The sequence below is a fragment of the Pituophis catenifer genome, unplaced genomic scaffold, assembly GCF_029215685.1.
Source record: "Pituophis catenifer annectens isolate HBS135680 unplaced genomic scaffold, rPitCat1.0.hap2 SCAF_6, whole genome shotgun sequence".
In the NCBI taxonomy this organism is placed as follows: Eukaryota; Metazoa; Chordata; class Lepidosauria; order Squamata; family Colubridae; genus Pituophis; species Pituophis catenifer.
Window position 1 is genome coordinate 66,942,783 of NW_027256886.1, and position 16,721 is coordinate 66,959,503.

General features: G+C 38.7%; 1 protein-coding gene across 1 annotated transcript in view; it reads right to left on the reverse strand.

Moving 5' to 3' along the window:
- Positions 1 to 15,388, reverse strand: part of TBC1D12 (TBC1 domain family member 12) — a 54,487-nt gene extending 39,099 nt beyond the window's left edge. The window contains 3 exon segments of the mRNA XM_070945635.1: positions 1,473 to 1,596; positions 14,371 to 15,313; positions 15,316 to 15,388. Of these exon segments, the coding sequence (XP_070801736.1) occupies positions 1,473 to 1,596; positions 14,371 to 15,313; positions 15,316 to 15,388 (1,140 nt within the window).
- Between the last annotated feature and the right edge of the window lie 1,333 nt (positions 15,389 to 16,721).

Below are 16,721 nucleotides of genomic sequence, written 5' to 3' on the forward strand. Positions count from 1 at the left end.
TGATAACAATTTCTGGCAACCATAACAATATTGAACCTATTCGAATCAGTTACAGGCACTTCTGCACATAGCCAATTTGGTTCTTGATCTGAAATTTCAAATGGAGAAGAAGTCAGTTCTTTGAAATGTACTCAACTAGGTTGAAGGGCTTAATCTTTGCTGGCCTTTTTATAAACTCCTAAAACCTAGCCTTCTCAAAAAGATTTTTAATTGTTTTTAGTAACTTCAGATTTAATTTTAGTTTTTTGTTTTTACTGAAAAATGCTGAAAGAGCTGGGCAACAAATGTAGTTTAGTAAGTAATAGTAAAATAATCTGTTTCTGTCTTGTGATTATTTTTATTTGTATTATTTATTAAAACGTGACTGTTTCTGTTCATGAAACGGGATGAAACTCAGAAATGTAGAAATGGTATTCTTATCCTAACAGGGTTCTTTCTTCTCTGCAGTCCAAATGCATTCTTAAATCTGTTCTAGAGTTAGCAGACCTCCTAAAATAAGCAAAGCAGACAAGAAGCAATGGGGATTTCCCACCTCCAAATTTGAAGGATGAAACTTATACTGTTATTGGAAACATCCCATATGGCTTTAAGCTACTGGATCTTTAGAATTCTAACTACACTATTTATGTCTGTACAGAAACCTTCAGTTTAATTGTTTACTACTTAGGGAACATTAGGGGTTCAGGTATAATGCCCTGAAATAATGGACTTGTCCATTATGTGGGGAAACAATCTGGAAAGTGGTTTCTGCTTCCCCTAAAAAAAAAAGTTTCTTCTGTGCATGGATCAGGTTTGACTCCCAGATGAGAGAAGAAAGGTTCATATGCTGAGACAGAGTTGAGAAAGGAAGGCTGGAAAATTGTTGGAAAGATTGGAAACATGAACATGTAATGAGTTAGAGCAGTGGCTAAGTAGGGAGGGTGGGGGGGAGGGAAGCTACTGGGAAGACTGACCAGATAGGCAAAATAGGCAGGGATAGCAGTGGAAATGGCAGCTCTGGGGTCTTTCTTTTCCTGGTCCATCATCTTTATCACTATAGCAAAGTTAAAGGTTACATCTCCTTTGAATCAGGCTCATTCCTGAGGACTACATGAACACAACCATCCAGGTTCCTTAGCACTTACAGTAGGAAGTAAGTTTGCCCATCTCTTCTTCCAGCATGTTTTTCAATTTCCCTGGCAGTCTCCCACCTAGTACTAAGTAGCTCCAGATCCACTTAGCTAGAAAGCTTAGACAAGATCAGCCAGCCGCTGCTAAGGAAAGTGAGTGGACGATTGGCCGTGTCATTGAACTCAATCAGAGTTTAGTTCAACTGAAGGTCATTAAAGCAAACACACATCAAATCTATTTGATGTGCCTTGTATTCCATACAAGGTTCGTTTTAAAGGGTTAATCACTCTGAGAAATACTTGAAATGGAAGAACAGTTAAAAATGAAGGTAAAAGCTTATGATACCACTCTAGAATGCTAACCTGTTGAATGATTTTGGAGTCTTTCTGCAGGTTTTCTTTTGGTGGAACTTTCCCGAATAACTTCCAGCCAGGAGCACTATGGATGCCAGGCTTGAGTTCCTTTGTTCTTTTGGTAAAGAAGTTCCTGTAAAAAAAAAAATATTCTAAATGTAGATGTTTTCACTATATTAACAGACTGAAACAGAAAGCTGTCTCATCTAAAAGTGAGCATTATATATTACTAATTTTACAGCAATTGGAAAATCTTTTTCATTTATTTCGACTAGAATGGAATGAAATAAACCTGTTTTCCCAGTCTCAATATTTAAAAGAACAGGATTAAATTAATGCAGACGTATCACTGACATTAAAAATAAGACTTTCAGATGCTACAGCGTACAACCATCATTGAAATCAAGTAAAGAAACACTTAATATCCCAGTAAAAATGATTTTCCTTGATGTTTTATGATATAAAGTCCTAAAATTACTCCCAATATATAAAACAGTAAACAAAATTAACTTAGATGTTTAGAGGAAATAACTTGTTTTGTGTTATAATTACATTGTTATATAACAAGCAGTTATATACTTCTGATCCAGAGATCCATTCTCCCTGTTGAACATAGCATTGTTTTCTTGTATGAAATCTATGAAATAAATGTTTTTTTTCCTATCTTCATGGAATAACATAAGGAAAAAGCTAGAAAGATGCACACATGCCACAATTGACATTTTGCACAAGGTTATCTATAAATATAATTTTTTGTGTGTGACAAGGTAGAGTCAACTCCAAAAATTTTGTAATGTTTTACCAGTTTCAAATATGCATGCATGACAAGAAACTGAACTGACACATGGGAGGGAAGACAGGCTTTCGGAGAAGCAGAAATCTAATTTTGGGAAGTGCTTGGTACCTACAATATATTGCCATGCTGACTTCGAAGTAACAAGAAACTTGACTTGCATAATCAATATGTGTGGTTATTCAGAGAAATTAGCTACATGGTTTATAGCAAGCATTGAAGCCATTTGTGAAAGTCACCATTCTTCTTTGTTGAATAATGGCACTCTCCCTGTCCTATCCAGTTTTTGCTACTTCTAGGAAGAAATAACAATCTCTCTTGTCTTCTGTTTTGCAGCATGAAGATTTAAAATGGAAGTTCTTTCAAATGTTGCTGAAGAGCCAGGAAAGATTTAACACAAAAAAACCCCAGGCATTTTTGTGGATGTACTGCATCCAATTGAAAATGCACATTTTGTATTGTCGATTGAACAAATATTCAAGCATAGCAAGCAATACTACCGGACACACACAATTCCATGGAAACACACCATTTCATGGTATGGCTCTCCTCTGGGAAGACAACATACAAATCCTAATACTTAGGCCATATATTATGGCACTGCAGGTGAACAAATGGCTTACAACCATTCATTTAGTGCCTGTTCCAACATTAAAAAGTGACTTATGACAAGTCCTCCCACTGTGTGAGTCACCATTTGCAACTTCCCAGTCAGTTTCCGACAAGCATAGTCAATGGCGAAGCCAACAGGGAAGGTTGCAAATTAGTTCCATGATACCTCGTTTTACGACTGCACAGCTTAACAACCAATTTTCTGATCCTAATTGTGATTGTAAATCAAGAACTACCTGTATATATCTACGGTACAATCCAACTAAGAAATTCAACCTTTGGAATATAGTTTAATAACACATTAAGGAATATTTATGTGCAGTTGTTTACAGATTAAAATATGAAAAAAAGAATGAATAAGCCATTGTAGAAATTCAGACTGCCTTTTGGTCATTAATTAATTTTTCTTTAATTTTTTCCAAATATTTCCTATTGACAGTTAAAGAATCTTCCTGTTTGTTTAGAATACTTCCCACTCTTCCTTGCAGAACTCTGCTATTCAGAAATATTCTCATATATATATATTGCTATTTAGTTGACTCTATACTCCGGCTTGGCCACATATTTCCTGTACTGCTGGCTGTCACACAACCCCAAAGCATAATAGAGCCACTCCTGTGCTTAATGGTTGTCAGGGGGTTCTTTTCTTGAAACTCCTACTACACTCCTTTTCTCTGAATGTATCTTGCATAGTTTCAGCCAAGCAGTTTTTTTCCCCCTTTGATCTTAATCCAAAATATCTCAGGCTACTCAAGGTTTCTTTTGTATACAAATAATCCTTGCTTAATCCTCACCTACTCCCCACCCTACCATGCCTGGGAGGCCACAGCCACTTACAGGACTCAGCAGTGCATGTAAAGTTGCCATGGACTAGGTAGCCTGGGCCAGTTACTGCAGCCCCCACTGGTATATATAGTTTTCTAAATGGCCACAGGCTGGGAGGGCCAGGACAGCTACATGGACATCAATTGTTCCACTTATTTTTGCATTTTTCTGCAGCTGCTGCAAGCAGATGCCATTCTTACAATTGTTCAGTGCCAGTGGCCCCCTGCGCCTCCCAACCTGTGACAACTTTCCACACACTGGTGGGCCCTGTAGTCTGCAAAGAGCCTCCTCTACCCCAGGGCCCATCATGCTTTGCTTAACAGCCCATATGATTACTTAATGACCACATTGGGAGAGCCAGGATTGTGATCACTGAGTGAAGCAGTCATGTGATGCCTTGCTTAACAACTATTTCGTTCAATGATGGAAGATTCCAAGCTCAAGTTTGGTTATAAATTGAGGATTACATGTATTGTACAACTGGCTTTTGTTGTTGAGATCCAGAAAAAAAAATTCTGACAACTCTCACATGAAGATCACTGTTATATCAGCAATCCTATACTATAAGACTGCAGAAAACTGCTCCAGTGTCAGCTAAACTTTTCAGCAGTTATCTGGAGTGACCAGGGGTTCTGTTTTTGTCTGGAATGATCAGGGGTTTTGTTTTACAGATCTAACCAATTTTGGAGACAGTTGTAACAGAGATTTTTCTTGGTCTCAAGGCTGATGTCCCAGTCAGTGAATAAGCTGAAGTTGAACACAAGCTTGATATTTCAGAAAGGCAACAATCCAAAGCATCACTCCAAAGTGGCCATGAAATACTTCCAGGAACAAAAAAGACAAAAATCTTGGAATAGCCTTTGCATTCCTCAGACTTGAATATTATTGAAAAATCTATGAGGAGATTTCAAACATGTAGTGTAGTCAAGGAAGCCCAAGAATATTTAGAAGAGTTCTGCTAGGAACACTGTTGTGGGGAGATTGTACTAGTTTTTGTTCACTTAAACATTCAATGAAATTTATTGACTGAGTAGAAATATCTATACCTTAACATATTGTTGTAACCATTTCCAGCTCCTTGTCCCTATGCTGAAAAAATAATGAAGATGGAGTAGATTTTTAAAGAGAAGGAAGTGCTGTATGGGGGACACGCATTCCTACTTTCTTTGTACTTTGCACAAGAATAGAATAGAATAGAATAGAATAGAATAGAATAGAATAGAATAGAATAGAATAGAATAGAATAGAATAGAATAGAATAGAATAGAATAGAATGAGTTGGAAGGGACCTTGGAGGTCTTCTAATCCAAGCCCCTGCTCAGGCAGGAATCCTATATCATTTCAGATAAATGGTTGTCCAATCTTTTATTAAAAAGTTCCAGTATTGAAGCATTCACATCACAGAACTATTTTGTATTTGCAGTTTGGAGTGTTTTCCCAAGTTCATGATGTCATATGAATGTATACACTCCCTAAATACACTCCCTAATCTGGATAGGGAAAGGAGAAAAGGTTGTTGCCTGGACATTTTTATTGATACCTTATTTGTTTGGAGGGACATACAGTCATTCATGTGGCATGTCCAACTGCAGCCAGATGCATTCATATCTAAATGACAACTACATTTTTACAGTAACATGGTATCCAGAGATACTGAGATTGCCATTGCTTATGTTGCATTCAGCAACTTTGGAAATCTTAGTTTGTTTTTTTTTAAATTCCACCTTTATTACTTTGTAACAGGTGAATAATCAGTGGTGAAGATCCTAACCAAAGTGTGTGTATCTCACCTATTGGTAACAACTAGTATGGTGTTCCTTCCAGGGAGGTGACAGCTCTCCCAAAAAGATGGATTATAGACTGAATCTGTATATACCTGTATCCTTCTATCAACATGGAAACAAGCAAAAAGTATAAATAGTGATTCCATGTGGGAGGAATCCTCTCAGAATACCATCAGAACAAAGCCTTGCTCTAGAAAAGGTGACAAAAGCTTTAAGTCCTTTCATATGAATACAGCTTCTAATATGAATTCTGATGGCCATTTTCAGAACGTACTTGAGGCACAATGGACTAGTCATTTAGGTTTTTTTCTTCTTTACCCTAGGTTTGTGAGAAGACAGGTTGCAGGAACCATCACGCAGCAAAGGCATAACAATACGATGCATTGTGCAGAATAGTATTTTCTGATGAATTGTGCGCTACATTATAATTCTGTTTTTAAAACAAATGTGCTTTTTTTGCTTGCCCTCTTGACACACCTTTATTTTAAATGGAATACAGGAGAAGTCCCCACCCACTCACTCCCCCAAAAGAAGATAATTTACCTTCCAGTCACATTACATTCTCATGAAGGATTTGCAGAAATAAATCTTTCAACATTTAACAAGTTTTAAGTATGAAAACAATTTTAAATTGGTTGATCTAGCAGTCTAATTGTGTGAGTTCAATTAGCCCGTCATAATTGCAAGCTGGTTGCCAAGTGCTTGAATTGTGATCATGTGACTGTGGGAATGCTGCAACAGCTGCAATTTTGAGGACTGGCTGCTAGTCTCCTTGTTCAGTACTGTCATAACTTTGAACAGTTGCTGAATGAATGGTCATTAACCAAGGTCCAATTGTACAGGTAGTCCTTGACTTAACATCCAGAATTGAGCCCAAATTTTCTGTTGTTAAGCGAGACATTTGTTAAGTGAATTTTGTCCCATTTTACCACTTTACTTGCCACAGTTGTTAAGCGAATCACTGTGGTTGATAAGTTAGTAACCCGATTGTTAAGTGAATCCGGTTTCCCCATTGACTTTGCTTGTCAGAAAGTCGCAAAAGGTGATCACATGTTCCTGGGACACAGCAAAAGTCATAAATAGATATGAACCAGTTGCCAAGCATCTGAAGTTTTGTCACATGATCATGGGGATGCTGCAAAGGTTGTAACTCTGAAAAACGGTGATAGCTCACATATTTCAGTGTTGTTGTAACTTTGAACAGACATTAAACAAACTGTTGTATGTTGAGGACTACCTATATTACATTTTACCTGTAACTGTTTGATATTTTCCTTTGAAAGTTTGTTTATATCTACCAGTAATTTAACAGAAAAATGAAGTATTCTTATAATTAAATTATATTTTAAGCTTATGACTGGAATGAGAAGTGCAAGATGTGATTTTTTTAAAAAAAAGCTAGAGCAGCATACAAACCAGAAAAAAAAAAGATTTAAACTTTAAAGGTGTCAGGATCCAATTTATGGGGTTGGGGATTAAGCAATTTTAACTATTAATAAATACATATTCCACCATATTATTATATAGGCTCTCTATGTGGTGAAGTGATTATACCCACATTTACTGACTGTAATGTAGCTCATGTGGTTAAATTATATAGAAATAGGCACTATAATGCAGAATTTGCCATTTTAGAATCCATTTTTCAACTTAAATGTTAATGTCTTATGATTATTGAGGAAAGAGGTAAAAAGAAATTCTGAGTTGAAATTTGGTCACTTAACTTTAGAAATAAAATCCCAATCCTACGAACAAACATTAGAATTCTAATGACATATAATGGGATATAAAACAGGCTTTTACTCACAAAGCAAAACAGTTTTCTTCCATGTTCTACAGTTTTATATGACAGCGCTACAACACATATATTTTATTTCTTGTAAGAGTTTGATAATAATATATTGCTCTCCCTTTTTTATAACAACCTTTATTTTCTTTTTACTGTTTGTAAATGCCTACAAAGATTAAAAAAAATGTGCAAAACATGGTATTCCCTGTAACACTCAGAAAGCTAAAGTTGAACTTTGAAGAAACAAGCTAGAAGTATTGATGCTTTTGAACTTTGGTGTTGCAGAAGACTCCCGAGATCATTGTGGAGAGTCAAGAAAACAAATAAATGGAACATCAAGCAAATCTCCTTTAGGCACAAATGACCAGGCTGAAATTATCCTACTTAGGACACATTACGAAAAGAGCCTACTGGCAGTCCTTGACTTATGACCAGTTACTTAGCAACCATTCAAAATTACAATGGATCCCCTCTCCAAAATGTACTTATAACTCAGTTCTGACATTCTGATGGCTGGGTCTCCTCCATGGTCACATGACCACATTTCAGGCACGCAGTACTCAATCTGCATTAGTAGATTGTGTGATCGCACAACCGTGATTTACGTTTTTGCCGAAAACAGGTTTACTTCTGGTTTTCAGCAAAACGCGCCCTAATTGAACAATGAACGGAAGGGAAGGGAAGGGAAGGGAAGGGAAGGGAAGGGAAGGGAAGGGAAGGGAAGGGAAGGGAACGGAACAGAACAGAACAGAACAGAACAGAATTGGAAGGGACCTTGGAAGTCTTCTAGTCCAACCTCCTGCTCAGGCAGGAAATCCAATACCATTTCGGACAAATGGTTGTCCAATCTCTTCCTAAAAACTTCCAGTGTTGGAGAATTCACAACTTCTGGAGGCAAGTTGTTCCCCTGGATAATTGTTCTGTCATGAAAATGAGTTCGCTTAAAGACTGCAATGTTTGTCTCATGACTGCAATTCACTTAACGACTATGGCAATTCACTTAACAAGCACCAGGGGAAAAATGGGCCATAAAATCGGGTTGATCATGCAATGACCTGCTTTATGGCTCTTTTATGATCTTAAGTCAAGGACTACTATAATGCTGGGAAAGTGGAAGGAAAATAAAGAGGACAATCAGCAACAAGGTAAATAGATTAAATTACAGTAGTGATGAGCAAGACCTGAAGACCGAGGTTATGCACAGATCATCATGGATAAATCTATGTGATTGCTAAAAGTCAACAATGACTTGATAGCATGTAATCATCATCATCAAACGAATAAAAAAGGGACACAAGCATTATGAACAACAGTATGTAACATTCTGCAGTTCTACAGTTCTACGATACAATTTATCTATCAGTGAACTTTATTATATCTTTGACATATATCCAGAAAATCAGTTTATTTTTTTTGCAGTTAATATCAAATTACCGTAAAATAAGACCCTGTCTTATAGTTTTTTGAACCCTGAAATAAGCACTTGGCCTTATTGCCATGTGCTCAAAAGCCCGATTGGGCTTATTATCAGGGGATGTCTTATTTTGGGGAAAGCAGGGTAGGAAATAGTAGCTGACTTAGATGGAAAGGTATAGATGAGTACCTTATAGGTAGTCCTCAACTTAAAACCACAATTGAGCCCAAACCAGTTGTTAAGTGAGTTTTGCCCCATTTTACAATCTGTCACAGTTGTTAAGTGAATCACTACAGTTGTTAAGTTAGTAACACAGTTGTTAAGTGAATCTAACTTCCCTGTTGACTCTGCTTGTCAGAAAGCTGCAAAAGGTGATTACATGACCTTGGAACACTGCAACAGTCATAAATACATGCTATTTGCCAAGCTTCTGAATTTTGATCACATGACCACGGGGATGCTACAACAATCATATGTGTAAAAAACCATCACAAGTCATTTGTTTCGGTGCCACTGTAAGTAAACGAATGGTTTTAAATCAAAGGCTACCTGTATTCAATTAAATATGCATAAACTAAATATCTAACAGCAGTTTTGTAAGCACTGTGGATTGAGACAACGGTGAAACTGATACCTGTGAAAGTCATTCAGTACACTGATAAGTATTACCCACATAAATTTGAAAAAGAAAAAAGAATGAAATCACAACCGGAAAAACAAGTTTACAATTAAAGTGAAACATTCAGTTTCAGCTAAGTTACTAGCAGAACTTAAATTAAAATAACAGCTAACAGGTACTCTTTGCCTTTATTTGTTCCAGTTTCAATTTGTGTTTATTAAAATACTAGATTTATGAAACATCACAGCTTGAATAAAACATGCCACAGCACATCGCAGCCTTGGAACATTCAAGTTTATCAACTTTTTAAGCAAGTTACTTATAGCCCTATCTCAGTAGAAACTTAAATGGAGGTGTGTCTTTTATAGAATTTTTTCTCGGTTCATTTTTAGGTAAGTAATTCCTAAAACACTTTTCTCTTATAGTACCAATAATGAAAGTACTGTATGTATAAAACAGCTGAAGGACTGAATTATATTACTGCATTGCATTAACTCAGAAATAAATTCTCCTTGGTAAATGACTTTAACTTTACAGTTTTAACAGCATATTTTACAATACTGCATATAAACATGTAATAAAAAGGATAACAATGTATGAAATGTGTATCATGTATATAAATTGCATTCAGCTATTTTTTTTCCTTTACTCATTGGTCATTTTTGTCCAAATTTCACATGCAGCTTACACTGAAGGGGTTACCAAGTCCGGTAACAAAATGGCAGCAAGCAAACAACCAAGCTCAGAGACCATCTAGGACTCCAGAATTCGGACACTGCTACATCAAATACATTAATTCTAATGGGTATTTATGTAGCAGAGTGTTATAAGTACTTAAATACCATTTCAATTTTCAGACATAGTGTTACTGTGAAATGATTAACATTCTAACCCTTTATTAATGCTGCTCAGAGATACAAACTTCAAAAGAAATTCTAGACTGTAGCCTTAGCAGAAATTAAGCATTTGCTGTTCAATATAAAATTGACATTTCATGTTACTACCAGATACAGCAACAAGTAACAACTAACACAGGAAGACTTCAGATTTTGCGGAACTTTAAAATGTATAATTGTATGAAAGAAAAGTGATAAACCAAGCAAATATGCCAAGATGCAATTTTATCAGTTCTCAGAATGAACAGTGGGATCAGATTAGATCCTCGGGATTCAGCAAAGTCCATAGTTTACATGCCCCTTTAACAATATTGTGGGGGCAATTTCACATACCTTCTGAATTTCCTAAATGACTCTAGAAGGGATACAGAACCCATTTTCCTCTCAGGAGGTATTATACCAGATACCACTGGCGTTGTTTTTTTTATTTGCAGCTTTTCAAAGCAAAAAGTGATGAATTGGGACAATTATCACAGAATCATAAAATTGGAAAGGATTCCTTACACCCTTAAATCAAATTATGTTCACAGTGCAGGAACCCAAATTTAAGCATCAAACAGATGGCTGCCTGAAACATTCATTTCTACCATCTTAAATTTGAAGTCTAACCTCACATTCAGCCAAAATCTGTGTTAGCCTGTATCCTTCTCTCTGAGGCAATGAAAACAGGTCTTGACTTTTGTGATCCCCCTTCAGATATTTGGAAAATGCTTGCTGACAGTTCCCTACCAGTTCTTTTTTCCCAAAACCTATAAATTTATTCTTTATCTCATCTATAGTTTCATCTGTACTGCCCACCCCACCACACCCATTTTTTTGCATCTGTGCCAGTTGTCCGAACCTTTCTTAAAATGTCATATTTGGAACTGGACATGTTCTTCCTGGTCTCTGATTAATGAAAAAGAAAATGGAACTATTTACTTCATGTGATTATAACATTATACATCTACTGAGGCAATTCAAATTTGCATTTTGCCTTTTTAAAAGCCAAGTCATATTACTGACTCATATTTGATCAATGCTCAGGCACAATTTCAAAATACTTTTTATATGAACATAGGGGATATACTAAGTAATTCAGGCTTTAGTTTCTGCTGTCATACTATAAACCTCACAAGACAAGACACAGAGCCAGGATAGTGCCATGGTTAAATGACCCATAGTCTATGCCATCTTCATCCTTAGTGACTTTGGCCATTCATTCTCTCTCAGCCTAATCTATTTCACAAAATTGCTGTAGGGTAAACGAGAAAGAAGACTGGAAATTAAACTTGAATGCAGAAACAAGAGTTCTGCTCAAGAAATACTAACAGCTTTCACATGATTATCTCAATCTTAAAAACTTAGGAACTCAACTTTTACATATATTATAATTAAATAGTTTTATTACTCTATTCATCATGATTTGTTGATGTTTAGGAAATGCAGTTAGAAGAAACCCAGAAGATTTTGAAATGGTGAAAAAAATTGGATGTTAGAAAAAGCACTGGTATAATTCTATAGTCTCGTAATATCACTCAGGATAAATGGCACATTTCTGTAAATAGGATTAATACTTCTCTATTGATACATTTTCTAGATTAAGCTATATTATGAGGTAATGAGCATTTCAGATGGAGAAGTGTTTCTAGATAATTGTTAAAGGAGCAAGAAGCAACAAATCAGCTATTCATGAATACTGAGATATTAAATACTTCCTCAATACAACAATCACAATTCCGGCAAGTAAGTTTCAGCAGGATATTTTGCAAAATATCAGTTAGCTACTTCAAAAGGATCTGTCCACTGTCATTTCCCTTTCTCCTCATCTCTCCCCACCTTCACCGGGCAAAAGTTGAAGAAATAGATTATTTTAAGTTTATTAGGTATGCTAAAACATATATCAACAACATAGTAAAAAAACTTAAAACACCCTACCATCCTACCTTTTAGCACAAAAAGTTCCTACTCTAAATAACTGCCATAATCCAGAAGCCAATCCACTGCACTGTGTCAGAGGGAAAGAAGGAAGAAAGCAGAGTCACTATCTACATTCTTCAAAAAATTAAATTTCTTCTTTGATTCTCCCACACTAGTGACCTAAGAGCCTCTCCAGTGAGCTATTACAAGTGAAATTAGAACCCTGTAACATTAAGAACTGACGCTATAATGATCTTGTTTTCTTTTATAAGCTCCATTTTGTTTTTCTTTTGTATCATAACTTTATAGTAATAATTTATTTAACTTGATTCTGACTCTCAATAACTCTGGGTCATTCATAATTATAACATTACAATAAAATCAATAAAACATGATAACAAATGGCAAGCACAATGAAGATTTTACTCTCCCTCCCTGAAGGTGTGGATGAAAAGCCAGGTCTTCATGGTTTATAGATTGTAAACATCAAGGTAGAGACTAAAAAACTACCTATTTTTACTGTTTTTTTCTATAAGCTTGGGAGCATAAATTTATATATTTGTTAAATCTGTTGCCTATTTTGCTATAAGGCTACTCTAAACAACTAATGTAACAAACATAACGTAACGTAACATAACATAACATAAATAGCTTCAATGTCCAGAACACTGAATACTGTATCAGTGTGTGATAGAATAAAATCCTTTTAGAAAAATAATTTAAAGTAGCTAATTTTTACTCCACCATTTCCAGTACTCATTAAGTTTTCCAGTATTATTGAAGCTAAGAACAAATAAGTTCTTCATAAAACTGAAAACACAGCCGAATAATGATGTAAGGTTTCATTCTTGAAAACTGCTCAATTTGGAGTATGTCATGCATACCTAAAGAACAATGTAATACTGCAACACTAGGCTATAATAGAATTTTTTCTTTCCTATTAGCCTAAATATTGTAAAGCTTTTAATTACTTGTAGTAAAGAATATGAAAATAATATTTTGTAATACAGCAAAACATGCAAGAGGAGAATGATTAGGAAATATCAGTGTCACAAATGGTAGGTCTCATTCTAACAGATATTCTAATGTGTTGTGCAGCTACTTCAGAGGCCTCAGAAGCTAATGATTTATCAAGGTATGTTCTTTCACATGTCACAAAAAACAGCTCCCTGCTTCAAAAAGGATGTATCACTGAGAGATAAAGATGCTTCTGATTAAAAGGTCTGTCAATATTTCCTGGTATAGGCTTCTAAGGAAATGTAGAGGTCAAATTCCCTAAATTCAATAAAAACACCTTTTGCTTTCAAAAGTAACCAAATGTGTAGCAATGCAAGATGCAGCTATTGTAACAAGACATCTGATACAAAAACATTACCCTCCATTCTCCATCAATATGGCATTTGGTACAGAAGTAGAAAAACGCTATCCAAAGCATAAACTGCGATTGCACCTCATTTACAGGTAGAAATCTCTTTTGAGTGGAACAGAGTTAAAATATTTTTTAAAATGTACCCTACGTTAAGCATTAAATGAAGCAATGAATGCATTAGAGTTGAGCGTGCTTTAAGCAAAAAACACTCAATAAAAGTTAAGGACACCTCTCTGAAGGTTACACACATCCCAGACGTGTAATTTTCTTTGCCTTCAGAACTGGTTCATCAGTAATGAAGGGGCCGTGCTTAAGACATCCCTGCTAAGATTTTTTTTTTCTTCCTTTCAGAATGAATTTCTTAGCCTAAGGTCTTTAGCAGGCCATCCCCTCATTCCAGATCTATATCCTTTGCAATACCTTTCAGGGTACCCAGAAAGCAATACCTGCTTGGGAGAGGGGGGGGAAAAAGTGCAAATAAGCAACCTCACACCATCCATAATTCAGAGCCTTATTCAGCTCTTGCAAAGCCAAGGCTCTGAAGTGAAGACACTCCTTCCACTGCAAGCCTCTCTAACAAGGAAAGGAAGGAAGGCCAGCAAGAATGGGGGCGGTTGGGAAGATCGATGCTACTTGAGGATTGACGACGCAGAAGCCCAGAATCTCGCAGGATCCAATGTGAGTCGGTCACCAAGGGTTTGGTTCTCCCTGGAGCCCATCTCCCAGATCGGATCCTGCACCATCGTCCCGGGACACGTCTATTCCAATCCGTTCGCCTTCCTTTGTGGCCAGCCCGGCATTGCACAACTCGGGTCTGCGGCACCCGCGCGCACCGTACCTTTCCTTCTCTGCCCGCGCAAGGGAGGGGCCCGATGAGTCATTTTTATTTTATTTTATTTTATTTTACCTCGTGAAAAATTCCGCAAAACTGGACCCGGCGATCCCACTCAACCGTTTGGCCCGATCCCCTTGCTCCGAGCCGGGCCCCGCTGCGTGACCGCCGGCCGAAGGATCGTCCGGAGGCTCCGGGGGCGGCAAATGCTCCGGGGCGCTGCGGCGACGGTTCACCTCGAAGGTGTTTCGGGAGTTGAGGCTGATGTCCATGAAGGCCAAGGCGGGCAGGCAAGGGAGAGCCCTGGCCGGGGAAGACAGGCTGCCCTCCGCCTCCTCCGGGGTCCCCGAGGAGCTGGAGGAGGCGGAGGAAGAGGAAGAGGAGGCCGAGGCGGAGGAGGTGGGCGAAGGAGACGGGGCCGAAGCCCCGGCCGCCCCCGCCAGGTTGCTCCCGCTCGGCGGCTCAGCCCCGGCCACGCCGCTCAGGAACAAGGCGCAGCCGCCGTTGTGGAGCTGCTGCTGCTGCTGCTGCTGCTTCTTCTCCTCGCCGCGTTGCGATGCCGCGGCCGCCTCGGAAGTCGGCGGCGAGAGGAGCAGAAAGCCGGCGTCCCCGTTGGTCATCCTCCCTCCACCGCAGGCGTCCCCGTTGGGCGGCCTCTTGCCGGCCAGGTAGCGATGCAGTCGGTCCCGGGAGCCCTCTCGGCTCCCATCCCGCTCGCCGTCCGCTTCCGCGTCCTCCCCGTCTGCCTCCTCCTCCGCCGCCGCCGCCGCCTCCTCCGCCTCCTTGTCCCGGCCCGAGGCAAGCAAAGCTGCGCCGCCCTGAGCTCCGGCATCCTCCGGCCCCACCATTTGCCGTGGAGGAACTCCAGGGGAGCCAGCGGCCCGGCCGAGAGCAAGAGGACGCGGGGAGGAGAGCCGGCTCCTCACGGCGGCGCAGCGGGGCCCACCGGAGGGGAGAGGGCGCGGCGGCTGCTGCTGCTGCTGTGGCCGCCGCCGCCGCCGAGCCCGCGCGTCTCCCCGCTCAACGCATACAGTTCGGTGGATGGTCGTGGCGGCGGGAGCGGCCTAAAGGGGCCCGGCTCGCGCAGGCGCATCCGATCCCTTCAGTGGTCCCAGGGGCGGCCGACCATAGAGACGATTTCGTTGGTGCGGAAATGCAGCTTGTAAACATCCGGTGCGGTCTGGGGCCGCCCCGAGTAAGATTTGACGGAAGCCTTTGGCTTACCGTATATTCGCTAAAAGCGCCGCCTACGAAACGGGAGTTCTTACGAAGGCGTTACGGCGGCTGGAAGAGCGCGTCTTGTTTTGAAGAAGCGTCTCGGGAGAGGGGTGTGTTGGTTGGGGGGTTGGGATGGGACCGTCTTGTTTTGAGACATCATCACCTCTTTTTGCCTCTTTCCCAACCATCCCATGCTGAACTGGGGAATTTGGGGGAGTTGAAGTCCACAAATTCTGAAGTTGTCAAGTTTGAAAACACTGAACGCTGTCCGATGTACTTTCGATTTAAATTTCTGTGTGGACTCCTCAGATTAAGCTTCATTAAACGTCAAATTATCTTTTGAATAGGCATGCATAAAACTCTTAAATTAGTTTGAATTGAAAGGTTGCATATAAGAACGCGGTTCCCACCGCCTGACACAGCATGATTTTATTTTATTTTATTTTATTTTGTTTGTTTATTATTTTATTTTATTTGTCAAGAACATATTTGGTAATAAGTATAAGCATGAATTGGATACATAAAATAGGTACAAATAGAAGAATCATTAGGACAGAGACGGTAGGCACGCTGGTGCTCTTATGCACGCCCTTACAGACCTCTTAGGAATGGGGTGAGATCAACAGTAGACAGTTTTTATTTCATTTATTTATTTTATTTGTCAAGAACGTATTTGGTAATAAGTATAAGCATGGATTGGATACATAAAATAGGTACAAATACATAAAATAGGTACAAATACATAAAATAGGTACACCAGAGATGTACACCTTTCCTTGGGCTGACGGTTAACTTTTTTCACTTATGATTTGAAAAGCTTGAAAAGCTGGTGGCTGGTGGCTTGAAAAGCTCACCAGCCAATATTCAGACTAGGTTTAGATATAATTTAGATTTAGACATGATATATGTCTCCAGCCCATTGATACTCACGTTTCTTCCAACAAATAAAAAGGATTCCGACTCCATCTTGCTTAATATACACCAAGTATCATGGATCTATTACTTCAGACTGCAGACCATCCTCACGGGCAAATGGCATTTCAGTATTTCTCACATTAAACAACACAACATACTAAATAATTTTTTTAAAATATCAAAAGTGGAGGGGAAAAAATCCTGATTAACTTTTTCCCTGATATTACAATTTTCTATTCGCAAGGATTAAAAAAAAAACACCATATAAAAGAAAGAAAAATAATAAAAAGAAA